Consider the following 24,852-nt stretch of genomic DNA (forward strand, 5'->3'; position numbering starts at 1 on the left):
CTGACTCACCTTCCGAATTTGATTTCCCCTTTTGGCAAAACTATCCGCAGCTTAGGCGGGCGAGGCTCCACCTTTCCAGTACTTTGACGGCACGAACGGCATCTTGGTCACAACAGCCTTCCTAGGCCGACCGCGCACAACAACGATGACCTCGGTGCCGCTCTTGTGCTTGCCGTCCTTGATGTAGCCCATGGCGATGTTCTTCTTGAGGGTCGGGCTAGGACAGCCGCTAGTGATCTTGCCGATGGAGGCGCCCGTCTCGTCGATGATATCGGCGCCCTCGCGAGCGGGAGCGCCCTCGACGACGAAGCCAACGCGTCGCCGGTCGACGCCGGCGCCGCCCTTGCTCTTGGGCTTGAGCTGGGCGAGAATGGCGTCCGCGCCGTGGAAGCCGCCCTTCTCGCGGCGGTCCTTGGGAATGATCCACGAGAGGGCGCCCTCAACGGGGGTGGTGGTGTCGTCCAGGTCGTGGCCGTACAGGCACATGCCGGCCTCGAGGCGGAGGCTGTCGCGGGCGCCCAGGCCGGCCCAGCGCAGCTTGTCCGGGCCGCCCGTCTCGAGCAGCAGCTGCGCGAGGGCGGTCGTGTGCTCGCCGGGCACCGAGATCTCGAAGCCGTCCTCGCCCGTGTAGCCGCCGCGGGAGACGAGCACATCCGAGACAGTCTCGCCGGTCGGGAGCTTGAAGGACAGCGAGCGGCACTGGCCGAAGTACAGATCAGTCAGGTCGCGCGACTCGGCGGGCAGAGTGGAGGAGAGGATGTCGACAGCGAGAGGGCCCTGGAGAGCGATCAGGCCACGGCCGTCCAGGCGGTCCCAGGTCACGGCGGTGGTGCCATCCTTGCCGTGTTCGGCCTCGAAGGAGTCGAGCTCGCCGGAGAGGTAGGCCGAGTCCTTGTCGCGGCAGGCGGCGTTAGTGACGACAAAGAAGACGTCGCCAGACAGCTTGGTGATGATGGTGTCGTCGACAATGCCACCGGTGTGGGGGTGCAAAAGCGTTGATAGGGTGGAGGAGTTGTCGGCGAGAGTGCTTGCAGATGCCGGCGTGATGCGCTCGAGAAAAGCAGCGGCACCGGGACCCTTGAAGTAGTGCTGGACCCTGGCGAGGTTTAGCAATTGCTAGCAGACTGCTGGCTCGGTTGGCATGCGTACATGTGGCTCACGTCGAACAGGCTGGCCCTCTCACGCGTCCAGGTGTGGGACTCGGACAGCGATAGGTCGGCGTACTGCACCGGCATCAGGAAGCCGCCGAATGGCACGAACCTGGCGCCGTATTTCGCGTGGAGATCATAGAGAGGGGTTTTCTCCGCAGCAGCCTCAGAGCTGTAGAGCCTCGGGCTGGACAGCTTCTGCGAGTGCGCGGCGGCGGAGGGGAAGGTGCGGCGGGGGGTGCTGCAGGGCGGCTGGCGGCGGCTGGCGGGAAGCTGCTGTGCTCTGCTGAGAATCGAAAGAGCGCGAGGGCGGACGAGGCCATTGGCCTGCGGTACAAACAGTGCAGCTCCTCTCCGGGCGGCCATGGCTCTGACAGACGGCAGGGGAATGGGGTGAGGGTTTGAGTGCAAAGAAAGAGAGCCGGGTAGCAGTCGCAGTTCCCGATGGTGGCAGGCCTAGCTCTGGGCGGCGGGGAGCTTCCTGCAGCACGCACCCCATGACGAACGTGCGCTCCCCCGAGCTCTGGCCCGCTCTTGGGCTGCCAGACGTAGTTTACTGAGAGCTGCAACACCACCACCGCCGCCGCCATTACGACCGCATCGCCCCGGTCTGCCCCGCTGCCGCCCTTCTGCCCGCCCGCCATCCCTACCCCACGCCGCCGCCCTTCTGCCCCGCCACCATGTCGAAGCTCTCCAAATACGTGCTGGTGTCGCTGCCCACCTCGATAGCGCCGTCCCACGACCGTGAAGAGGCCCTCACCGCGCTGCGCTCCACCGTCTCCAACGACGTTGGCACCACCTATCCCTTCAACCTCCCCGATTTCAAGATCGGCACCCTCGATGCCCTCGTGCAGCAGGCCGACGACCTCTCCAAGCTCAACAACGCTTGCGAGCAGGTTGTGAACAAGGTTGGAGACTCGTTGCGCGGCATCCTCGATGGCGATGAGGAGAAGATTGCTCAGCAGAAGACCATCAACGACAGTGCGTGCATGACGTGATTTCCAAGGGGCGGCTGCTGACTGTCAGTAGAGCCGGTGGAGCAATACCTGCGTTCGTTCCAGTGGAATAAGGTCAAGTACCGCGCCGACAAGTCCATCGCCGACCTGATAGACTCGCTGCAGAAGGTACGCCCGCGCACCTCTTTCGACAGCGCATCACGTAAGCTCACGACGGTGCGGTAGGAACTTGCCGGAATCGACAACGACGTCAAGGGTAAATTCAGCCAGTACAACCAGGTGAAAACGAACCTGGCTGCGAGCCAAAGGCGGCAGACGTGAGGCTCCCAGTATCCGGCCCCCTACATCCATCCATGCTGATGTGCTGCCTTGACCCCAGCGGCAACCTCGCCACCAAGAGTCTTGCCTCGATCGTCCCTCCGGACGTGCTCGTCCAAGACTCGGAGTACCTCGAGACCCACCTCATCGCCGTACCCAACTCCTCGGTGAAGGATTTCCTGAAGACCTACGAGTCCCTCGCACCCATGGTCGTCCCCCGGTCCGCCAACCAGGTTGCCAAGGATGATGAGTTCTCCCTGTTCGCCGTCGTTTCTTTCAAGAAAACCGCGGCAGAGTTCGTGCACAAGTGCCGTGAGAAGCGCTGGACTCCGCGTGATTTCAAGTACAAGGAGGGCTCGAAGGAGGAGGAAGCTCGTGAGGTCGATCGTCTGGAGAAGGAGGAGCGCAAGGTGTGGGGTGAGGCTCTGCGCCTTGGTCGCACGGGTTACTCGGAAAGTGCCATGATTTGGGTCCACGTGCTTGCTCTGCGCGTCTTCGTCGAGACTGTCCTGCGCTACGGCCTGCCTTTGGAGTTCGTATGCGGATTGGTTCAGGTCAGTAACTGCAGTTCGGGCTCATTAGAGGAACCTCCCGGCTAACACACCAGCAGACCAACGAGAAGCTCGCCAAGAAGGCAAAGGCAAACCTGGATGAAAACTACTCGTATCTTGGCGGCAACGCCTTTGGCAGGGACAAGCAGGGCCGTGTCAAGAAGGACGACTCGGCCGTCAACGCCGAACTGCAGGCAGCGGGCCATGGCGAGTCCGAGTACACGCCATACGTTTACTACGAATTCGAGATTCAATAGTTATGGGGTTCATGTACGTTTATACACGATGAAAGAAAGCATTCTGTTAATAAATCTATCGCATTGCTGGTTCACGAAGGGACTTTGCGTGGGACCCTGAGGGTTCGACAGTTCGACACCTACCGATACAGTAACACTTGTCCAAGTAAAGCACAGTTGAAATGAGGCCATTGCCTACCGGTTGTCTGGAGATGCATTCTGCTAGTGGGACCTATGTCGCGGGTACAAGAATACTCGCGAGCTAGTAGCTACTAGCTTTGTTTTCTCTCTCCCTTGTTGTGCCATGCCAAAAGGCAAGTGGCCCAAGTATACTGGAGTAAGTATACCGGGATAGGGTAGGGAATACCAATAAGAATCACATGGTGGAGCAATGCAACACTCCAAACATTGTCTGCTTTTAAAAGCGTGGCAAGCCTACAAGCGAGTCCCATGGATCCGAAAACCTAATTGACAGTCATACATTTAAGTTAGATGTATCTTTTGACTGGTGGTCCGATGATGCGGTAGCTCCAAGACTCACCCACAAAAATGGCGGCGAAGCGGCGCAAACATCAGGACAACCGGTTCACCACAATGTGCCAGCTGGATCCTCGCCACCTGGGTCGTCTTGTTACTGTTTCTGTGGCACTGGAGGTGTTAATGTCCATTCTTCTGGTGTTTATGGGTAGGAGGAAGAATGAGCAGCTGGAGGAGTGTGTGGGCTGTCTGCGCGCATGAGCAGTTACAAATGCTCTCAATGATCGCCATTCCGCAGGCGGAGGAGCTTCTGCTGGATTTGTGTCGAGTCGACAGCACCCCGGCCGTACTTTTAGATACGCGCTCGATATCCAGTAGACTTTATTATGCGCCAGGAAAAATTACCAGCAGACATGTTGCGTCTCTCGATTATCCGTAGCGGAAAAGGGAGAACGTTCATTAGAGACATAGAGCCTGACATTCATCCATACTACCTAACAATTCCATGGGCTCATATCAACGATATACTTGCGCTGCACGTTGGTGCCATGTGGTGTGGCCTATTGCATAGGCCCGGGCGGAGCTTCAAAAGGCGCCTGGTGGCCATCGCGGCAGCATTTGGGTGTGCTTTTGCTTTGAAGCCCAAGGCCGAAGTCTTCGACATCTATGATGATTGCGCCCGTGTTCCGTATTAGAGTGCAATAAGCCGTGGCTGTAGCTCGCTATGATGCGGTCCGTTGTTTGCTCACTGAATGCCGAAGAGCGTGTGGAACGTTGCCTTGGAAATCGTGGATAGCTTAAGTGTGGAAGAACAGGCTCAAGGTGTCTAGACAGCGTTAGATAGAGAATGGCTATATTCATATGTCCCCTCTTTCGGAAGGCCGTGAGAGGGCGCTGAATGCCCACCCCCGTCCGTCAAAATGAGATATCTCATCTTCGGCCGTCGGATCCTTGGTACAGTATGGTCCGGCCGTAAGCGTCTGTACCGCGGATTCAAGAACCCCAATCTTTCGCGACAACGCATTTAGAAGACTGGGTCATGTAGTCTGGTTAAGTGTTGTGGGTGACCATGGTAGAATTCTTGAGGTCTGAGTCTTTGTATATATTGTTGTAGCGCAATTTCGGAGTCATGAAAAAAGCTGAATGGCGCAGCGGAAGCGGTAAGCAGTTCCCACTCGAATAACACATCCAAACAACCTTCTAACGACCTTAATAGCGCCGGGCTCATAACCCGGAGGACAGTGGATCGAAACCACTTTCAGCTAAGATGTACTGAAGTGCAAAATTTTTTTGTTTTGCCGAGCGAGTTCGAGCCGAGACCCGCGCACTTTTTGCGCACCCTTTTACCGGATCCGTAGCCCTTCTGAACCGGGCTCCTGCGATTGTTGAACTCGAGAAAACACAATCGACTTCCTGAAAAGAGGGTTGGTGTGGGTGTCTGCGATGTGACACCAGACTTCGCTGATCGGTCGAGCATGAAACTTCTACAATCTCTGCAATGAAAGGATTCATGGGTTTGCTCCAGAGGAGTTAGGACCCCTGGACCCAAAGGAACATAGACCAGTGGACACTGTTCTCCCTCGCGCCAGCCGATTATGCTCGTGGTCCACAGAGCGTTTCAATAAAGCTTTGTTATAGCCGCAAGATAGCCGCCCACGTTTAATGATTCGAACGCAGGATCACCGCGCGTGTGAAGCCGTGAAACCAATATGGTCGCAGGCCACATGGTCAAACATCACTCAGCATAACAGGACCACGTTTCATCTTATTCAAGATCCTTCCATTTTTTTTATTTTCAGCATGAGTTGATTGACTTTGCATCCATGCGCGGCAGATCAGGCAAGGCGCAAAGCCTACTGCCGCCCCATCTTTACCCCAGTTTGCAGCCCGGCAGCCAGCACGGTCAAAGCGAGCGGCGCCAATGCGTGCACAAAGGACGAAGAGCAGCAAAGAAAGCCAGGAGATGTGGCGGGCCAGACCAAGCCGAGAAGCCACCGCACGCTTTGAAGCCCAACGGAAACCAAAAAAGGGGGAAAGAAGAAACCAAGAGGTTGCCACCCCAAACAACGTCGAGGTCCAATCCAGACCTCGCACCGCGTCTTGCCGCCATCGCCAAGCGAACTGCCCGTTCTAAATCGTGTCGTGTTTTCGCAGTCCATACGCTCTCGCCGTGCCTTTGTGATAGATAACCGGTGAAAGCCCTGTCGAACAAATGATCAGGAAGCAAAAAGCAAAGCAGAGAATGCGCCCAGATCCCCCACCCGGAATAAACACAATACTAATACCATCATCGCCATGCGGCCGACGTCGGAGTGGAAAAAGTAGGGAGCACCATTAAAACGCCCTGTCCCTAACCCAGGACTGATCCTCTGCTCCTGGACTTTAAATGCATGCGACTGCGCAAGGGAAAAGCAAGAAATAAAAAAAGCACGCTGAAAAGCGGGTATAGCAAAATTTTGAACATGTTGAACGAATTTCGGTCCGTGAACCCCGTCGGCGCATGTTCAATACTCCGGGGGTTTGTCGACGGAGACGGAGGCGTGGCTGACGATGCCGTCTTCAGCCCTCGTGGGAGCTGCTGCCGTCGTCTGCTGCAAGCCAAGGCCCGCGCAACGACATCTCAGCCACGGAGGACCATCGGGTGCGGTGATAGTGGCGGCGTGCGTTCATTGAGTCGGAATCCGACAATCTCCGGCCGAATGGAGAGCGCGACTAGTGGCGGACGCCGACCATTCCGACATTGTGTCGGCGCTCGTCGAACCCGAGAGGACTGCCGGCAGCAAAGTCCTGTTGAGCGCAGAAATGGTCAGTCGGTTGCTGGGCATCGATGTGGAAAAATGCGTCCAAAGAAATGTCGACAAAGAAATCGTCGTCGATGGCAAAAGGAACGAGAAGCTTCTCATACCTTCCTGCGCTTCTTCTTGGCGCCGGCGCCCCTTCCATTGTCCTCACCGCCGGTTGACTCGCCGACGCCATCGTCGTCGCCGAAACCTTCGCCATAGCCTTTGAAACTCGAATCCAGGTAGCTGCGCTTCTTGCCCGCACGATCCGGGCGTATGGCTGCCTTCATGGCAGGGGACGGGCGCATTGCCGGGGATGACGTTGCCGAGTTTCGACCCTGCATGCCCTGACCGGGCTTGAGCTTCTTGCCCGGGCCGTCCAGCATGTCAGCAGCAGGACGCTTCGCTGAGGGCACCTCATCGGTGCCGATCCTCGTCTTCCACTTGTTGTCCTCGTCCTTTGAGAGCTTGCCAGGGTTCATCTTCAAAGTGCCTCCGTTCAACTTGGCCAGGATACGCTGTTGCGCGTTCTCCATTTCATTGCCACGCACACGCTGCAGATAGTACTCCTCGTCGGGAAACTGGAGCAAATTCATCAACTGGTTGGGGACGGTCTCGGGCCTGCTCTTGCCGCCAGAGATTTTGAAGTCCTTGACGTGATTCTCGTACGATTTGCGCAGCTTATTGATCTTCTCGCCCGTCTTGGGGTCGAAGCGAGCAACGCTCTGCGTGATGCGGTTAAGGCCGTACAGCGCTACCAAGTCCTGCGAAACATGCGGTCGCGACATTGGGTACGCTATGTTAAGCCAGTGTTAACAAAAGACTACTTGGCAAAGCACAACACATGCACGCATTCGGGGAGCTTACGAGTCTCGCTGAGCTTGTAGAATGGGCCAGAGCCGGGCTGCAGCCGGGGTTCTGAGCCCACACCGCTCGCGGATGAGCCCGCGCCTGTCCGGTCGTGACCTGTGTGCCTGTGGTCGCCGTCGTTGCCCATCTCCACGTCCTGCGCCGTCGTCTGAGCGACGTCTTCCATACGATCATCAGTCATGCGCGCGTCGCCGTCCTCACCCTTGAAGGCGAACGACGCGGTGCCGGCGCTGCTAGCGGGCGTGGGGAAGGAGTTGGTGTTGGGCGGCAGCGAGGCCTGCGACATATTGGCTGACGAAGGCGGCGTCACGGCCTGGGTTGAAGCAGTGGAGAGCAAGGCAGTCGAGGCATGAGAATGGGTCGGGGTGGTGGAAGACATGTACGGTGGGGAGGTCGGGGTGTCGGGTTGCTGATGAAGGGTCGTCTTAGCGGGTTCGGCCGTCTTGGCAGCCAGGTGGTACGGAGGAGAGGCGGGCGAGTAGGATCCTGTCTGTCGCTGGCGCTTCTGAGGCGAGTCGGTCGACATGTGAGCGAAGGGCGCAGGGCGGCTGAGGCGGGCGGTTGCGCGGGCGCGGGTGGAGCGCGCGCAAGAGCGAACAGCGGCGGCGAGGAAGGGCGGCGAGCCGCAACGTCACGGCTGATGGGGCTGCAGCACTTAATTCATCGGCTTGCGGGCGGCAGTCGGGGACGGTGGAGTGCGTGGACGTGGCTGGCGAGGGCAGCGGGAGCGGCAGTCGGGGTGCGCGTCGCTGAGGGGGTGCGTTGGCAGAGTCGGGGTGGGAGGTTGTGGTGTTGCGCTGCTCTGGACCGGAGCGGGCCTGAGATTCGGATTCAGGCTGGCGTCACGTGCGCCTCTTCAGCGGCTGCCGCCTTGTCTCATTATTGTCTGCGCGCGCCACGACCCGCCCAAGCCGCGCTGCCGATCGCCAGGGCAAACTTCCGTCGCAGACGTCACTGCATTTCAAACTTCCGACTTGCACCTGTTGCTGCGGCTTCTCGTGCGACTCAGGCGACCACCACTCTGAGCCGCCATGGCCGAGCCCACCGAGAGGCCCAAGGTCCAGCAGCCGAAGCCTGTCGCTCTCCCTGCCCGCAGCGGCCCGGCCTCGATCCTGGTCTCGCCGCGCCAGAAAGGCAATCCGATTCTCAACAGCGTCCGAAACGTGCCGTGGGAGTACTCGGACATTCCGGCCGACTACGTGCTCGGCGCCACAACATGCGCCCTGTTCCTGTCGCTGAAATATCACCGCCTCCATCCCGAGTACATCTACTCCCGCATCCGGGCGCTGGCGGGCAAGTACAACCTGCGGGTCCTGCTCACAATGGTGGACATCGAGAACCACGAGGAAGCCTTGAAAGAACTGTCCAAAACATCGCTCATCAACAATGTCACCCTCATCCTTTGTTGGAGCGCCCAAGAAGCCGGCCGCTACCTCGAGCTCTACAAGACGTACGAGAACACTGCCCCCACCAGCATCCGCGCCCCGCAGGCGTCCAATTACTCCGAGAAGATGGTCGACTTCATCACGACGCCGCGCAGCATCAACAAGACCGACGCGGTCAGCCTGGTGTCCAACTTCGGCAGTCTACGCACCGCCATCAATGCGCAGCCCGAGGAGGTCGCTCTGGTAGCCGGATGGGGCGCGAAGAAAGTCAAGAAGTGGTGCGGCACCGTGCGCGAACCCTTCCGCGCGACCCAGGCCTCAAAGAAGGGCGGCATGACGCACGAGGATAGCGAAGCTTTTCCATCCACTTTCTCTCGCCAAGCTACACAGCCGAGCGGACGCAATGCCCCAGATCCGCGGGTCGCGGCGCGGTTGGGCGTGGGCGCGCCCGTGCCTGTAGATCAGGATCTGCCTGCCCCTGCGCCGAGCAGGAACCAAGACGCTGAGGAGAGGCCATCGACGCGCGTTGCCGAGGATATCCCTATCGACGATCCCGGTGACGATGAAGAGGAGGCCCTGCGCGAAATGGAGGCGGCAGGCATGGCAAGCAGATCACACACAAAGCCTAACAAACCTGCAACTGCGGGCACCAATGAACCGGCCGACACAGTCGCTTCCTCCAACAAACGGAAAGCCCCAGCTGATGAGCCCCTTAGTGAAGGAATACAAGCAGCATTAGCTAGGTTCCGACAGGGAGGCTGAGGCTGCCATTTTTAGTCCCGTACGTTTCAGTCAGCCACTTACGAGAGCACAGTCGAGAGATTTGAAGCCGTGCGCGGAACCTATCAACGGGCCCTCTGCAAGTCCACGCCACGATCAATGCTTCCATCGGCTCGTCAACGATTGACTCACAACCGCAAACGGTTCTGCACAGTGATTGGCACATACACCAGTCAGCATCATCTTTGAAACTCCGCCCTACGTTCAGCTACAGTAGAGATATTAACCCGAAACGAATGGAGTAGAGATCATACGCAGGTCTGCTCTGCATACTAGCATCTAGGCCGTTCATAACTACCATCACTCGACATTTAGATATCCAGCATCTTCATCCTCGCCACCACGTTCTCCACATTTTGCACACACAACCTCACGTGGCCCAATTCCTCCATCTTCTCGATGGACGCACCGCCGTCCCCCATCGCCTTCCTCCGCACCTCGATCATGGCCGGATCATCATGCCACCTGTTCTGCCTCCGCACAAACGCCGCCAACATCCCGTAGATCGTATCCTCGGCCCCCATTTCCTGCTCCCTTTCGGTCTCGGTCGCGCCGCCGCCGCCGTTGCTTCCAACGACCTGCCTCTTGACGACCTTGCGCGCCAGCTCGCGCCACTCGGCGCCGGACAGCTCCATGCCGAACTTGACCGGGCAATCGGGCGTGCCGGTGTGCATGTAGTGCGGCGCAGACGCATCGGCGACCATGAACGGCTTGCTCGTGCCGGTGGCGTCAACACGCGCGGCCTCGGCGTCGATGGTCTGTAGTAGCCTGTGTACGGCGTCAATGACGGTCATGAGCAGCGAGATCAGCATGTGGATGTTCTGCGTGGCCGTCGCCATGGACTGCGGGCACGTGGGGCAATGCAGAACTGCGTTTGCAGTGGCGAGGGCGGAGCGTAACGGTGGCAGGCTGAAGGGGAACTCGTGGCTGGACATGGCGTGGAGGGAGGAGAGGCTGAGGTAGATGGTGGAGAGGCAGGCGCAAGGGAGGCCGAGAGGAGGAGCGAGGAAGGGTTGTTGATGTTGGTGTTGCTGTATTGGGGGATCGTGATTGTGGGCAGCGGGCGATGTGCCTGTGAATTTCAGTCAATCCATCAGATCTGCGGCTAAAAGAAGAGGTTCCGAGAGCCTAGCTGGATGGAACTTACTCTGTGAACTGTGCCCATTTCCCGACGACGAATGCGATGAGATACTCGCAATCCTGTCTCCATGGTGCAGCCCATTAAACCCACCGCTGCTGCTACCGCTCCCGTCGCCCAGGACGTCCATCAAGTCCCCGGTCAACAGCGAATCAAGGCTGAAATTCGGATCCAGCTCGAACACATCTCCGCCGTTCGTAGTAGCACGCGCACAGCCTGCTCCGTCTCCATGTCCACTTCTTTCGCAGCCGCCACCATTAATGCCCATGCCGCCAATTGCAAACCCTTCGAAGCCGCCAAACCCCATGTCCTCGATATCCACGCTCGCACCCATACCACCGGCGGCAGCACCACTCATCAACCCAATAGTCTCATGCCTTTGCCCCCCATTCGTCATCATCACCCCACCATTGCCGACACCGTTTCCCACACCATTGCCAACCCCGTATGTCGCCGCCACCGCGTCACCGATTGTCGTTCCCCCATCTTCCCCATCAACACTCCTCCGCCTCTTCTTCCTCGGCCGGCCCATCTGCTTCTGCAGCGAGTACACGCACGGCAGCAGCTTCTCGCGCGCGCAGCGGTCGCAGGCTGGGCGGCTCCCGGAGCATTTTAGTTTGCGGAGGCCTGTGGTCGTTAGGTATATAATTTTTCTATTTGGTTCCATTGTGCGTTCTGAGTGAAAGAGTTGATGTGGGAATTGGGAGTTGGGAGTAGCGAGAGATGTATGTATTCCGTTTCTCTTATTTTCATTTTTATTCCTTCTCTGGTCTATCTCGTTCTGCGCCTTTCTTCCTTTTTGTCTGCGAGGATGACGGATGGAGAGAACGGTGGGCGTTTTTGCAGCTCAAAATTTCCGCCGATCCTGGCCCTCCGACTTCCTAATGTACAAGGTGCAGAGAAGAGAGGAAAAAAGGACAAGACTGGAGGGAGAATAAAAAACACTCACGGCATTCGTCACATGCCGCATGCCTCTTCGGCACCGACACCAATGGCAGCGGCGGCGTCGACTGTTGGGTTTGCGGAACGCTAGCGGCGTTCTGCCCGTTCGAATCCATCCAAAAGCGTAGTTTTTTCTTTCAAAGCCCTCTCGGCGGCGGCGGCAATCCTGCGAGCGAGCACAAACGCGGGGTTCCGGTGGGGGCGGTTGGGCCCCAAGAAATAGAAGACGGTAAACTAAGGCAGGGAGGGGTATCTTCGTCCCTGCCGCCTCCTTTTCTTACTTTCTGGGCAAATGAGGAAACTGTTGCTTTAATGATGGCGGTCCAGAGGCGCAAGATGAGGGCGATGCCAGAGCTGCTGCAGGTTTCGAAGTCGAGATACCAAAGCCGAGGAGCTGCGCCGCAGTGAGAACAGCAGGCAGCAGCGCAACGAACAGCCGTTGGCTCCGGCGCGAGAAGCAGTGTTGAAAATGGCGCCAAACACACGCGAAAAGCAGAAGAAGCAGAAGAAGGAAGGGAGGAAGGAAGGAAGGAAGGAAGGAAGAAATGGTGGAAAGGAGACGGAAGCGTGCGTGTGAGATAAGGATCGGAGATGGTGTAAGACGGGGCTCGGTGTGCGAGAAGAAATGGGGAGGGGTCCGGTTTCGTCGTTGTCGAATGTTCCTGCGGCTGTGCAGAGCACAACAGAGCCGGTAGAAAAAGGCGCGCCGCGTCCGCGTCTGTTCTCGCTGACCTGCAGGGCTCGGCGCGCAAGCACAGCCCTTAGTTTCCCACTCTTCTCTCAGTCCACACGCCAATTCCCCGTTCCGCGGACTCTTCTGTTCCTCTCCTTCTCCCTTGCTGAGCAGAATGACAAAGAGCAGAAGACCAGGCGATGGACGGAAAAGGTGAGGTTAGCAGAAGCCCTGTAGGAGCAGTGGCGATGGGTTGTAGTGCCGGTTTGGCCGGTGCGAGAAATCGGTCCCGTGGTCGGTTTCGGCCTGCGGCTTGGCGAGGCAGCGCGCCCCACAGCTCCCAGTCACTTCCCCGCTCGTCTGTGGATTCGGTGTGGGCCCCTGTCAGTTCCTGCAGCAGCGTGCCGCGCCTACGGACACTCGACACCTCACCGAAGCAGACAGAAGAAAGGAAACGCGATCGACGGAGAGGCGGATGATGTGGCGCAGGATCAACACGCTGAACAAGAACATGAAACCGACATTATTATTGTTGCCCACGGAACGATTCCAGAAAACTTAGACCGGCGCCACTCGACCGGGGCCAGATGAGAAGGTCAAGCCCGTGGCACCGACGCTTCCTTTGAAGTGGTGGGCGCGCGAGGAATTCCGAGAGAACGGTGAAAAGTACGATCCAGTGGGAGGCTGCGCCGTTTGCAAGATGATATAGCGAGTAGAAAGCGCGTTCAGAGTCACCGGCAGTTGAGCGAGCAGCTATGTAAGCAGCGCTGACTACAGGTGCACCTGCGCCACCGCGGCCTGTCTCCGTCCGGCACTAGCCAGCCAATCGTAGATCGTTCGTGTGGACCAATGCGATCGACAGGTGGGGCCAACCCGCCCAGCGCACATCCTTCATCCTTGCCTGGCCCTGGACCCAGATGCGTCGACTAACTAGCTCTGTCGTCCTCGATAGCCGCACCTGAGATTTACTTTGACAACGTCAGCGCTTGAGCCCTTCCGACGGCACCGGCTTTTGTTGATTTCAAAGCCCTTCTTCGTGCGGATTGCTGCATTTGATGCTATACATGTTGAAAATCAAGCCGCACACAAGCAGGCAAACGAGCAGTTAGCTCTAAAAAAGACCACATGATAGCTACGTCCAAGCAGTATGCGACCATTTCGACTGACACTGTACAGGTGACTCGTACACCACCACTTCTGTTGCTGACGCCACTGTTGCTGATGCTGCTCACTCCGACAACGTGCTGGTGCTGGGGGCGCTGAAAAGTCACGGCATGGCGCCGCGCGCCTTCAGCACCCCAATATCCCTCCACACTGCCTCCACCATCCTCATCTCCACCGCATCCATTTCCTGCTCCGCCATCTCTGCCTCGATCTCCTGGCGGAGGAACATCATGTCCTCCTCCTCCTCCGCCGTCCCCACCACCTCCACCAAATCCTCCATCCACACACCCATCTCCTGCAACTCCATTTCCAGGCGGATCTCCGCCTCAATCTCGTCCATCTCCTTCTCCCACCCCTTCCTCCTCTCCTCTTCCTTCAACTCTGCCAGGCAGAGCTGATGAGCCCCCGAGTAGGAGCTGATCTCCACAGGCTGGACGGCCGCCGGCTTGGGAGCCCCTGGAGGAGCCCCGGCTGCCGCGGCGGAGAGCTCGGCCCTGAGCCTGAGATCGGCAGCGAAAGCAGCTGGCTTGAGCCGCTTTCCACCGCGGCGCCGGACCCGTGGAGACCATTCGTACTCGGGAAGCTCATCCTCTCCCCTGGCACCAGGCGGGCGGTGGGCGGCGGCGAGGACGGCGGCGAGAATGGCCGGGGAGGCAGGAGCGTCAGGAATGTCGATAGGGCCTCCACCCCGCAGGATGATGCGTTCTGCGATGAAGCGCTCATCACTGGGAGCGGCGGCTCGGAGGAGCTGTGCGACCACGGAGATGTCGTACCTTGGAATTAATTCGTAATCGACGACCACATCGGGGAAGTGACGGGCCGCGCCGCCAATCTTGCGCATTTTGAAGCTGTTTGAGTGGTATTGCATGCTCCAGTCCTCGCCATCGTCCTCGGCCGGTGCCTGGTTGCCATCATACCCGTGCATCTCTTCGAGCAGATCTTCGGCTAGCGCGAGATCGGGTAGGCCCTGAAGCGAACCGGTCATCTCGAACGGGTTGAGGCTCTCGTTGATCCGGGCTGTTGATTTCTTTATTCGATGGGCACTAATGCCGGGGGAAGATGTAGGAATTGAGACTTACCGAACTGATTCTGGACGTGGGCAACGCCGCGCAATCCACCGCCCACGGCACGCGCTTCACGGTCCATCCAATCTTGCTTGGTGACGGGACCGCTGTCCTTCGCTCCGGGAGGTGAAGCAGTGCCGACCATCTTCGGAGTGGTGTCGACACTCTTGCGCTTCATGACCTTGCCAAGATGATCGACCATCTTGGCGGCGTCTTCAAAGTCCTCATCATCCATGCCCTCCTTGGCGTGGTAGACCTCTCGGATGGTGTGGCGTGCGAGACGCCTGGCGTACTGGTGGTCGTGCATGCAGTCCCAAACGAAGGCGCAGTGCTCGACCTCGACGGAGAGGCGCAGAGGATGGGAGCCGGGAAGATAGGCGGCCGCAATGCGGCTGGCATTGATGAAGTAGCCCTCAGCCATTGGTAGGAAGTTGAGGGGCGGGAGGATGAAGGCCGAAGGACGGGGCGCTGAAGGCAGACCTGGCAAGCCTGGTGGAGGCTGTGGCGGCTGGACGGCGCCAGCGGATGGCTTGGCTAGGTTACCGGCGTAGGGATTGGTGACGAAGGAAGTGTCGGACGTTATGGAGCCGACGGGATCTCGGAGACCGGTGGTGCGGCCGCCGTTGTCTTTGAGCTTGCTTTGGTTTGCGCGGGGCGGGGTGTGAGGATCGCTGATGCTAGCTGTGCGCGAGGTGGAGTGGCGGGGGGGCTTGCCGTTGGTGGCCGCAGGCGCGGGAGGATTGACGGCAGGCGCAGAGCTGGACGAGGAAGATCTGGAGTCGTTCTTCGTGACGGGCGGTTGGTTGTGGAAGAGGGCGAAGATGTGCAGGAAGGAGGCGCGCAGCTTGCAGGTGAGCACGGCGGCTTCGGCGCCGTACTGGCCGTGTTGGGTGTAGGGCAGCACGTCGACCTCCAGCACGGAAAGACCCTCGCGCGCCAGCCACAGGATGTGCTGGTAGTTGGACAGCGACTTGGTGTCGCGCGACGTGTCCAGCTTGCGCATCTTACGCGCGCGGTACAGCCGCGGCGCCAGCATGATGGAATTGCCCTCAATCTGGCGCAGTGCCGCAGCCAGGATGGGGTTCTTGCGCTCTATCGCAACCGACACCCGCCCAAGGTGCTTCAGGTCCACGTCCGAGCTGGCCATGGTCGAGTCGAGGGCAGGCGGGTGACTGCCAGGCCCAATCGACAAGGCAGGGACGGGCAGAGATCACGTACCTCGGAAGCAACCTGGGGCACACAGCCAGAGCAGCGCGCAATGCAGATGGGGATAGGGCAAAAACAACGAGATGGCGCCAGGAGCAGCGGCCAATGGCGGGGCGGGGGCAATCGTCAGCAGATTATAAGAGCGGTGGGCGGTTGGAGGTGGTTCGGGTGTAACGACAGCTGGACGAAGCAACACAAGCCGATGATTGGGAAAGACAGAAAGCCGCCAGGAAAAGGTCGGGTGAGTGCAGCCGCTGGAGTCGAGCCGCCTCGGGTATCGGGGTGCGAAAGAGACGAAGGACTATAACAACTGCCGGACGTCAGCCCTGGAGTTCGCCCAAGCTTCCAGCGGTCAGGGCGAGCTCTCGCTGTCCGGAAGATCAACGGAGGTTGGGTTTACCTCTACAAGAACATGGCAGCCGGGGTATCAGACGGGTTCTAGAAGGAAAGAAGGCTGCCGAGGGATCAACTTTGGCAGCGGCCGTGCGGGCCAAGGCGGCATACTGGGACACACGTCAACTGAAGACGTCACTGCGGCTGGGGATATGGAGGTGGGACGATTTATTGACGGTGCCAGTGCGTCCCATTGCGCAGGCGCGAGTATATACGCGGGCAGGCGGTGAACAACGGTCAGTGCTCTGCGGCGGACAGAGTTTTACTGCTCGGCGACGAGGCACAGCCGCTCGCTCGCCTTATACTGTAGCGGGCGGGATGCGCTGGCTGAGGGAGGGTTGGCCAGCTCAACGCAACTGCCGTTGCCGTCGGGGCCATGGGCCATGATGAGGGCTGCCGCTTGTGCAGGGCCGGGGCGAGGTGCAGCTGACGGCTACGTGTCCAAAGCTTCGCAGCCGGCTGCATGATGGACGTCGCGCTCTGATCCACGGTGCGTCGGTGCCAACTGGCACTGTGGCTTGTATAATGCAGCGGATCATGGGGATCTGACTTGCGTCACCGGCCGGCCAGCGCACGCTGCGCCTCTCAGCGGCGCCGGAACGCTGCCAGTGCCGCCCGCCGCCGTGGAACGGGCCCGCCGCTGGTCGGGTGAGCTGCGATCAAATGCGAGGCGCGGGACGCTGCGCTGCCGACGGCTGCTGCATCATCGTGTTTGCAGGAACCCAGGCTGCAGGGCGTGGGCGTGGGAGGCTGGGTGGCACAAGAGCAGAATGAGCGGTGAACGCGGCCGCCCATTGGCCGCGCCAACACCAGACGTCACCATCACCACCACCGCCGACGCAGACGCAGACGCAGCCTATATTGCCGTCGGGTTGCCGGCGCGCAAAACACCCGCGGACCCGTCGTCTCCGCCCCCCGCTGTGCCGCCGTGCCGCCGCTGCTGGCCGCAGGCGAGGCTGCTGCACGCCCCCGCATACAATTGTCAGGCAAACAGGCCCGGTGTTTGCCCGCTGCTGCATTTTTGTCAAACACCTGGGACCTCTGCCATGCGTCTGCTCCGATAGGCTTCAGCCTCGCTTACCGTCCACCGCACGCCCTACCGTAAGGCTGAGGTGCTGACAGTAGGCCCGCCGTCAACGGCCTGCAATCTGTCACGCCTCTTACTCTACAACCTGCCTGAGTGCCACCATGTGCATACCCATCTGCACCGCTCGTCGTCTGCCAAATCCTCCTGACCGTCGACCCATCTGCAAAACAGCACCGCCAATTCCATATTGCTGACCCTGTCACGCACCCATAAAAGCCTCCGACCATGCACTGTCTCATGCTGACTCTGCATCAGCCCTTCCGTCTCTTTTCTCTCCAAACCAATCCCTCTTTCCTGGCATTGCTTTCCACTATCACTTCCACTCGCCGCGCCTCCGGCTCCACAGCCACATTCGGACTTTCCCCCTCGCTGACACCTGCACCCCCACCAAGTTCCTGGCCATATCCCGGGAGCTGCAGGGCTCAGTCATCAACACCATCACCCTCTAGTATCGAGCGCCAGCACAGCCCTCTCATTGGTCTTTCGACCGCACTATCCCACTCCAACGTCCCAGCGTCTTACAACGCCCCACCCCATTTCAGCCAGAACCTTGGCTCCTGGCCCGTCAATCCTCAGGACACAGTCACCTCTTCGGCCTTCTTCTGACTAGGGAGGGGATATCAGAGAAACCCTCCTTCCGCAGTCACCTACCCTCCCTCCGCTTTCTCCGGGGAAGCTACGGTCCGCTCTCAGGCACCCGAGCGTCCCTTCTGTTCCGTGGCCATCAGCCCCTCCAGGTGATTCGGTCAAAAAAAGAGGGGAGGAAGAAAGAAAGAGAGAGAGAGAGGAAGAAGAGACCAAGAGGACAAGGCGAAAAGGAAGAACCGGGAACCATGTGCCGCTACTACGCCCACAGCCACATCTGCGGCCACACCCACACCGTCTTCGCCGCCTACTGCCCGCCCGCCGCCCTGAAGCAGCGCCCCTGCTCCGGCGGCGAGATCTGGCAGACGCTCAAGATGGACCAGGCGTGCGTCATCTGCAGCAACAACAACAGCAGCAACGCCGAGGGTATGGCCAATGCGAGGATGGCTGTCGGCAAGGGGGTCGGCGGTGCTGGTGGACGACGTTGAGCTGGTCAGCTGACTTTCTCCCACAACGGGATTAATGGGATTTTGCAATTTGGAGTTTGTCGTTTTGGGAGTTAATGAAGCGAAAAGGGGGAAACACGGATGGTGGTGAAATTGCGGAGCTTGGATATTGAAAAAATCGTCTTTTTCTTTTTTTCTTTTTCACTCTTTGTTCTCACTTCAAGAGCGTATCTGGGGCAACATCCGGAGTACTTGGGTCGATACGAGGAAAGGACTCTTCTGAGCTCCAAGCCGTTTCGGATATGGGGCATAAAATCTTCTAATGGTCGCGAACCATCAGCGGAAGGGGGTGGGAGTCGGAGATGGGAGTCGCATATGGTATGGGCAGCCAAGGAGGCTCTGGAAGCTGTGGCCATAGTGAATTTCGATTGGTTACCGAGCTGGCCTCGGATACTGCTATGTTTGGTCAGACTTTATGGAGAAATCGAGTGCTTCATTCATGACTCTCTCCCCGTTCCCTTCAGTCCCCTACAACAAATTAACATTGGTGATCGAGGGCTTCCAAGAGCCTAGACGAACAGGCTACTCTAGAATCATTATTTCGTAGACCAACCCATATTCGCCCATAAATACAACGTGGCCAGCAAGATGAAGAAGATTTAGCGCTGTCCCAACAGCTTGAAGTATCCGCGGTCAGACTGTTGGCTTGATCTTGATTAGCCCTTAGTCTCCCAAGTACCTAAGCGGAGTGGCGAAATCCCAGCCACCGACGCGTTTATGCGGACATTCTAACCCTACGGTGAGAACATCCAAGTCCCGCCATTCAACCCTGCTCCACAATTACAAACCCTGCAATAGTTCGGATCGTGTGATCGTCTTGCAACCCCGAACGGCCAAAAGTCGTCGATCCCACACCAAGATCCCACTACCGCGGGCACACATGAAAGGCATCTGCAGATCTTCAAAATTTACTTGATTTTTTTTTCTTTGTCTTACTCCACTGCTGCTGACACACCATGGTACTCCGTTCAACAACTTGCCCTGGGTATACATTACCCCCCTGTACAACAATCTACTCTCGCAAACGATACAAAGGTCTTGCTTTCTTTCGAGTGCTCTTTGTTCAAGACGGCTAACCCGCCCAATGAGACAACGGCAACGCCCGTCGTGATGTGTTCATGACGTCGTAATAAATTTGGGACTTGATGTCTTGTGATCAACAAGGAAATTAAGAATGGACCAAAAATAAAGAAAACGAAAAGTCTCGCTCATTCCCCATTTGTCCAGTACGAAGTGAAAGGAGTCTATCCAATGCAAATATCTTTCTGGGTATTGCAGACTTGAGGTGTTGGGGAAAATCCAGGAGCGGACGAGAGAAAGGTAGAATATGTTTGTGGATCAACCAGCCTGCGTTCACGCGTGCTCCGGCTTCGGAGTGTGCGATCCCTGTCTCCTGCCGGTATGCTCCTGCCTCTCGGCACCAATTTCCTGGGCGAACTTGGAGCGAGCACGAATCGCCGGACCCTTCCAGTAGAAGACGTAGATGGGGATGGTGACACAGAGGGCAAGACAGGCAAGAATGGTCGAGGCGTAGGCAAGATTTTTCGGTTTCGGGCCAATGTTGGTATACACTGAGTCGAGGTTAGCACTTGGACCAGGGGAGGAGTCAATCGAAACACTTACAAGGCGTAGCGTAGAGAGCGGCGATACCAGCAAGGAAGTCACGAGCAAAGCCGTTGCCACCGGTAGCCGAAGCCGCATAAGGACCGTATGCAGCGACCATATAGTCGATAGTGGCCATGTAGATGGCATAGTTTGCGATACCGACGAAGGCTGAAAAGAACAAAGGCACAATCCAGTGATTGTAATCGGGACCCATGCTGCTCCAGGCGAAGCCGATAAGACCAATTGCCTCAAGAGGGGCCGTGAAGAGAAGCCATTTTAGGCGGAATTCAGGATAATCGGTGCCGGCCTTGATCATCTTTCTTTGCTTGAGGAACCACGGGAAGAAAGAGAACCACGCGATGAAGTAGCCGATGAGAAGCCTACATGAAGACACCACATGTCAGTCGGCGAACGTACTGGGCTGGGACAAGATTACTTACGGGAGGAAGGCAAGACCAATGGCAATGGTGCTGAAGCCCCACTGTTTGAACACGGGCGAGTAAGACTCGAGGAAAGTGAAGATCAGGGCATCACTGAAACCGGAGAGAAGAGACAGGAAGAGGACAATGGGCTCGGTGAGGAACATCTTGAAAGGGCGGGTCCAGATGATCATGATCTCCTTCAGAGGCAGACCGTCAATGTTCCAAACCCCGGACTCCTTGATACGAAGCTTCTCAAGCTCATCTGCGGTGTAGGCGGTCTCGTTGCCGTTCTTGCGAAGCTTCACAGCGTAGCGCCTCATAAGGACGGTGGACCTGGTCTCCTTGACAGTGAAGAAGTGGAGAAGCTGGGTTGCACCGCCGAAAATCAGCTGGAGCCAGAACACCCAGTGCCAGCTAAGGTACGTCTCGCAGAACCCTCCAACGATGGGACCGATGACAGAGCCGCCGACAGAAGAGAAGACAACATAGCCGACAGCAAAGTGCTGCTCGTCAGGTTGCCACATGTCAGCGACCATGCCCAGAGTGACGGAACCGCCGGCAGACGAGAGACCGCCGAGGAAGCGGCAGACCATGATGGTGCCAAAGTTGGGGGCAACGGCGCAAGGAATGGACCAGAGGTTGACCAGGCCGAGAGACCACTGGAGGATGGGTCGGCGGCCGTACTCCTCGGACCAGGGAGCCCAAAGCTCGCAGCCGAACGCATAAGCGACAAGGAAGATTAGCTGGCCGCAACGAGCGGCCTGAGCGCTGATACCGAATTGCTCCTCGAGGCCGGAGATGCCGTTGGCGTAGATGCTGGCGTTGAAGTTCATGGAACACTGGATGACGAAGATGACGGAGAGGATGTACCACTTGTACCAGGTAGGGTAGCAGAAGCCCAGGTGGGCATAGACCTCGGGGTCGTCCTCGGTGATGGTAGGCACGCGGTCGTTGATGGCCTGCTGGTCGCGGTAGGCCTTGGCCTCGGCCGGCTTCTCGCTCAGGACCTCATGACGCTCGTTGCTGGAGGTGTCGGACAGCTTGGTGTCGGACAGCTTGGAAGGCGCCTTGGAGACGACGCTGCCATGCTGGATGCTGTTCAACTCGTCTGACGATGAGGGAGCCATGGTGGAAGAGTGAGGGCAGAAGGCGGTGGCAGAAGAGGAGAAAAGCTGGGGGAGCCGAGCCTTAAAAGGCAGCCGTGGCCAAGCGCGTTGGGCGGAAGACCCGCACTGGCGGTTCATGGGGTATGACCTAGCCATGGGAGCCAGCTTGCTGGCTTACCCGATGACGTAGCAGAGTCGGCGCAGGTTGCATCAACGCCGCCTCGATACGGCGCGTTGAAAATCTGACCAAGCCGTAACAAGCGTCGAGCCGCGTCGCCGCAAAGCTTGACCCACCCGGGGCTCTGCGGGCTAGGCGCATTTGGGCCGCAGTACCAGGGACAAAGAGGCTGCAGCTGGTATTTTACGCACCAATGCAGTTTTGACTGCTGGCCTAGCGCCTGGCCCTGGATGAGCCGCCGCACCGCAATCGCACCACGAGCTCCGCCGGACCGCTCCAGCCCGGGACCCCCGCCGCATGCGCGGCCGCCGACGGCTTCGTCAGTCGACTGATATTCGCCTTGGGCCCCCAACCGTGCTAACGCTTGACCGCCGCAGGCCTCCGCTTCTCCAAGACTGCGCGAATTTTCGCACTGGGGACGCGGGGCCCCTCCCTGGACGGAGTGCGCACGGCAGTGAGATAGCGAGGCGTCGGGTGGGTGTGGCAAGCGCGACAACAGACTCGCCGGCGCGGCCGTGGTGGGAGTGGTGGGAACGGGCCACAGCGCCGCATGACGCCCCTGCCGTCAGCCATCAGCCGCGCCCAAGCCGAAAGCACCTGCACCCGATCAGCAGCCTCCGCCGCCTGCATGCGACCGGCACTACCGGGAACTACACAGTACTGCGTAGTGCGAACAGAATGCCGGGGAGATAACGCGGCAATGCCCAATGGGAGCGGGTCTGGGCGGGCCCGAGCGCCACCGTTCACGGGCTTGGCACGGGCCCGTTGCGCGGCGTTCCAGGTGTTGGCCGTGGGCGGATGATGGAGGGGCTCCACTCGCGCTCCGGATTTTGCCCACACAATCGTCGACTCCAGCTGGAGAGACGGCGCTTCCCATGCCGCTTTCGCGCTCAGGCCGACCCGCCTCCGCGCCGACCCACTCTGTGGATGCGACGTTGCGGCAGCTCGCAATAAAACGCAGCCCACCCACGCGTTCGCGTTCGTATGTATAGACGCGTGCAGCAACCATCGACGGCGCAAATTTGGTGTTGCATGCGTGGTCATCGACATGCGGCCCAGATTGGCCAATAGGGCGCCATGGGTCGCGTCGATCTCGCGCTTGGTGGCGCATCTAAGCTTGTTGCCACGCACCCGCCGAGGACTGCGCACGACTCGCGCCGAGGTGTGAGAGGGCTCTTCACACACGACCACGGCCGGCACTATCACGGCGGCCCGCCAGCTTGCTCTTGCACACCGCTCGGCATCATCGGCGCTCTCGACGGCCCCATTGTTCTCCAGAATCCTTTGGCCTGCTTCTCCGGCGGAGCTTCCGGCGGAGCCTGGGCGCCCCTGCCTGACTCTGGAAAGTGAAGTGACGATGAAGTCTCACCATATATATGCCGAGCTCTTCCCGCGCGCTACGGCCTTTGCTACCGTCCTTGGAAGAAATGCACGCACGCCCGCCTGCTTGCTCCCGCACTGGGAAGGAACGCAGCTAAAATGCCCGCTTCCTCCCGCCACGTGCGGTCGAGAACTTTTGCTTCGGCCTTGGCCACACGCACATGCATATGTAGTTGGCCCAGGTGGCGGGAAATTTTTGGTCATCGTTCGGGCTTGTGGTTTTTTTCATGTCCGATCCGACACCACACGGCATTCTTGCCGCTCGGATTTGCTCATGGCGGTTCGAATTCGAGCCCTCCGTGCAGGGGGGTCAGAATCCGCCTCGACTCCGCCTCAAACCCCCCACGCTATTGGATATCCAAGGCAACGGTTTGCATGGCAGGCGCTTAGCAGGTGAAGGCGAAGTGACTCGCCCATCATGGCTGTCGGGCTTTCTCTTTCAGCGCTTGGTCCGCCCCAACGTTTCAACTGATTCAATAACCGGTTGCTCGGACGTGGCAACAACAAGCGAACAGGCCGCGTCGTGTCGGTAATGCAGGGGCCGGACACAAGTTGAGCCGGAAGCATCAACATATGCATGTGTCGTGGAGTGATCTCAGTTCTACCTGAGGCTAGCAGGTTTTGTTAGTAGGGGGTTACGGCCAAAGCATACCATCGCTGAGAATTTCAACGGGCAGACGTTTTCGTCTCGTCCGACAGTGATGATTCGTAGTCTTTCAGAATGAAAAGACGGACCCGTCGCCAGCCGCTACACGACCGGAGGCCTTGTACGATCTCGTCTGTACCCGCCTGCCGGCGAGCCGGTGTCAGGGATTTTAGAATCTGGTAGTAGTACTGAGTATGGAGGACCGGCTCGTCAGTTTTGGCGTATCCGGGCAGTGCCTGTTCTTTGACTCCGCACGTCGGTGCCCTTGGTTCCAAGCTCGATCGGCGTGCAGCACCTCCTCCCCACGGTGAGCGGCTTTGTCAAGCATCGTGACAAGTTGCGCCCAGGCGGTAAATGTGACTTTCCCGACAATGGAAGATCACACAGAAGTGACCACCTGACACTTCCCACGTGGTTGCAGTACCGGTCATCGTGGCCTTGCAAGCCACGACGAAGGGCGACTCGAAAACCTGGGTGGCTGTCAACAGTTGTCCGGATCCCTGGATGAGCGGTTTTTGATCAGGATCTGCTGACATTTTCATCCCTTGTCCCTGGATAAATATGTTCTGAAAGCGGGTTTGCGGCGACGATGGCCATCGAGCCCCATTGGTTAACGCCAAGCTCGTCAGCCCACCGAGAACATGAGCTCATGCGCCATTGACTAGCTTAGAAGACTTAAACTCACGAAACTACGCTCATTCCGAGATCGTCACCTGAGGGGTGTCCGTCGATAAAAGAAGACAGTAGGTTATTTGCATGTGTTCCCAACACTTTCCGTGTTCATTATGTCATTAGTGCTGAATGAAGACCGCGTTGCCATGCTGGCTTCCTTGCTCTTCTTGTGCCTTTTTTCCTGGATACTGGTTTCCGCTCCGCTTCCTATGGCTTGCGGATATAAGGCCCCTCTATCCGTCCTTTTTTCGAGATTAAGTAAGGCGTTGTTGTGTCCTTAGCCTGGTGGGAATGGCGGGCGCTTCAAGGCCTGGTGCGGTCAGGGCTGTCAGTGATTCTCTATGAATTTTTCCAATGGGTTTGGAAGAGCCAATATCTGGGATGTCAGTGTGAGACGCCAAACAGCATGGTAGAACAAGGGCTTGATGGCATCAGATTGCGCCCGTTCGTGCAACTGCAAAAGCTTCTCGAGTCTCACGCCGCTTCGCGAAAGCAAAATTAAAGAATCGTCCGGGAAATGTAGTAGTAGCCGCATTCAAGCTCGTGGATCGACATGAGTGAGCAGGGCCTGGGGCTCGGTGATC

The 24,852-nt window shown here is 58.4% G+C and overlaps 7 protein-coding genes and 1 non-coding gene across 8 annotated transcripts; 3 read left to right on the plus strand and 5 right to left on the minus strand.

The window, feature by feature from the left end:
* Positions 1-51: 51 nt before the first annotated feature.
* Positions 52-1,514, minus strand: GCV1 (Aminomethyltransferase, mitochondrial; the record flags this gene model as incomplete). Its single annotated transcript, XM_066775952.1, has 2 exons — positions 52-1,096; positions 1,150-1,514. The coding sequence occupies 2 exons, from the start codon at positions 1,512-1,514 to the stop codon at positions 52-54; spliced, it is 1,410 nt and encodes a 469-aa protein (XP_066633833.1).
* A 314-nt stretch (positions 1,515-1,828) lies between these two features.
* On the plus strand, positions 1,829-3,230 carry VMA5 (Vacuolar ATP synthase subunit C; the record flags this gene model as incomplete). Its single annotated transcript, XM_066775953.1, has 5 exons — positions 1,829-2,129; positions 2,178-2,272; positions 2,330-2,421; positions 2,484-2,976; positions 3,033-3,230. The coding sequence occupies 5 exons, from the start codon at positions 1,829-1,831 to the stop codon at positions 3,228-3,230; spliced, it is 1,179 nt and encodes a 392-aa protein (XP_066633834.1).
* Positions 3,231-4,823: 1,593 nt separating this feature from the next.
* On the plus strand, positions 4,824-4,951 carry SLS55_004497. The gene has a single exon. It is a non-coding gene; the product is annotated as a tRNA-Met (tRNA).
* Positions 4,952-6,398: 1,447 nt separating this feature from the next.
* Positions 6,399-7,254, minus strand: SLS55_004498 (uncharacterized protein; the record flags this gene model as incomplete). The annotated part of the gene is made up of 2 exons (XM_066775954.1): positions 6,399-6,473; positions 6,592-7,254. 2 exons carry the CDS (start codon positions 7,252-7,254, stop codon positions 6,399-6,401), a joined length of 738 nt encoding a protein of 245 aa, XP_066633835.1.
* Positions 7,255-8,367: 1,113 nt separating this feature from the next.
* Positions 8,368-9,483, plus strand: RAD10 (ssDNA endonuclease and repair protein rad10; the record flags this gene model as incomplete). Its single annotated transcript, XM_066775955.1, has 1 exon — positions 8,368-9,483. The coding sequence occupies one exon, from the start codon at positions 8,368-8,370 to the stop codon at positions 9,481-9,483; it is 1,116 nt and encodes a 371-aa protein (XP_066633836.1).
* Positions 9,484-9,812: 329 nt separating this feature from the next.
* Positions 9,813-10,666, minus strand: SLS55_004500 (uncharacterized protein; the record flags this gene model as incomplete). The annotated part of the gene is made up of 2 exons (XM_066775956.1): positions 9,813-10,343; positions 10,649-10,666. The coding sequence occupies 2 exons, from the start codon at positions 10,664-10,666 to the stop codon at positions 9,813-9,815; spliced, it is 549 nt and encodes a 182-aa protein (XP_066633837.1).
* Positions 10,667-13,521: 2,855 nt separating this feature from the next.
* Positions 13,522-15,629, minus strand: SLS55_004501 (uncharacterized protein; the record flags this gene model as incomplete). The annotated part of the gene is made up of 2 exons (XM_066775957.1): positions 13,522-14,435; positions 14,498-15,629. 2 exons carry the CDS (start codon positions 15,627-15,629, stop codon positions 13,522-13,524), a joined length of 2,046 nt encoding a protein of 681 aa, XP_066633838.1.
* A 3,983-nt stretch (positions 15,630-19,612) lies between these two features.
* Positions 19,613-21,413, minus strand: SLS55_004502 (uncharacterized protein; the record flags this gene model as incomplete). The annotated part of the gene is made up of 3 exons (XM_066775958.1): positions 19,613-19,830; positions 19,883-20,244; positions 20,305-21,413. 3 exons carry the CDS (start codon positions 21,411-21,413, stop codon positions 19,613-19,615), a joined length of 1,689 nt encoding a protein of 562 aa, XP_066633839.1.
* Positions 21,414-24,852: the final 3,439 nt, after the last annotated feature.

Source organism: Diplodia seriata, assembly GCF_021436955.1.
Source record: "Diplodia seriata strain FDS-637 chromosome Unknown scaffold_4, whole genome shotgun sequence".
Taxonomy (NCBI): Eukaryota; Fungi; Ascomycota; class Dothideomycetes; order Botryosphaeriales; family Botryosphaeriaceae; genus Diplodia; species Diplodia seriata.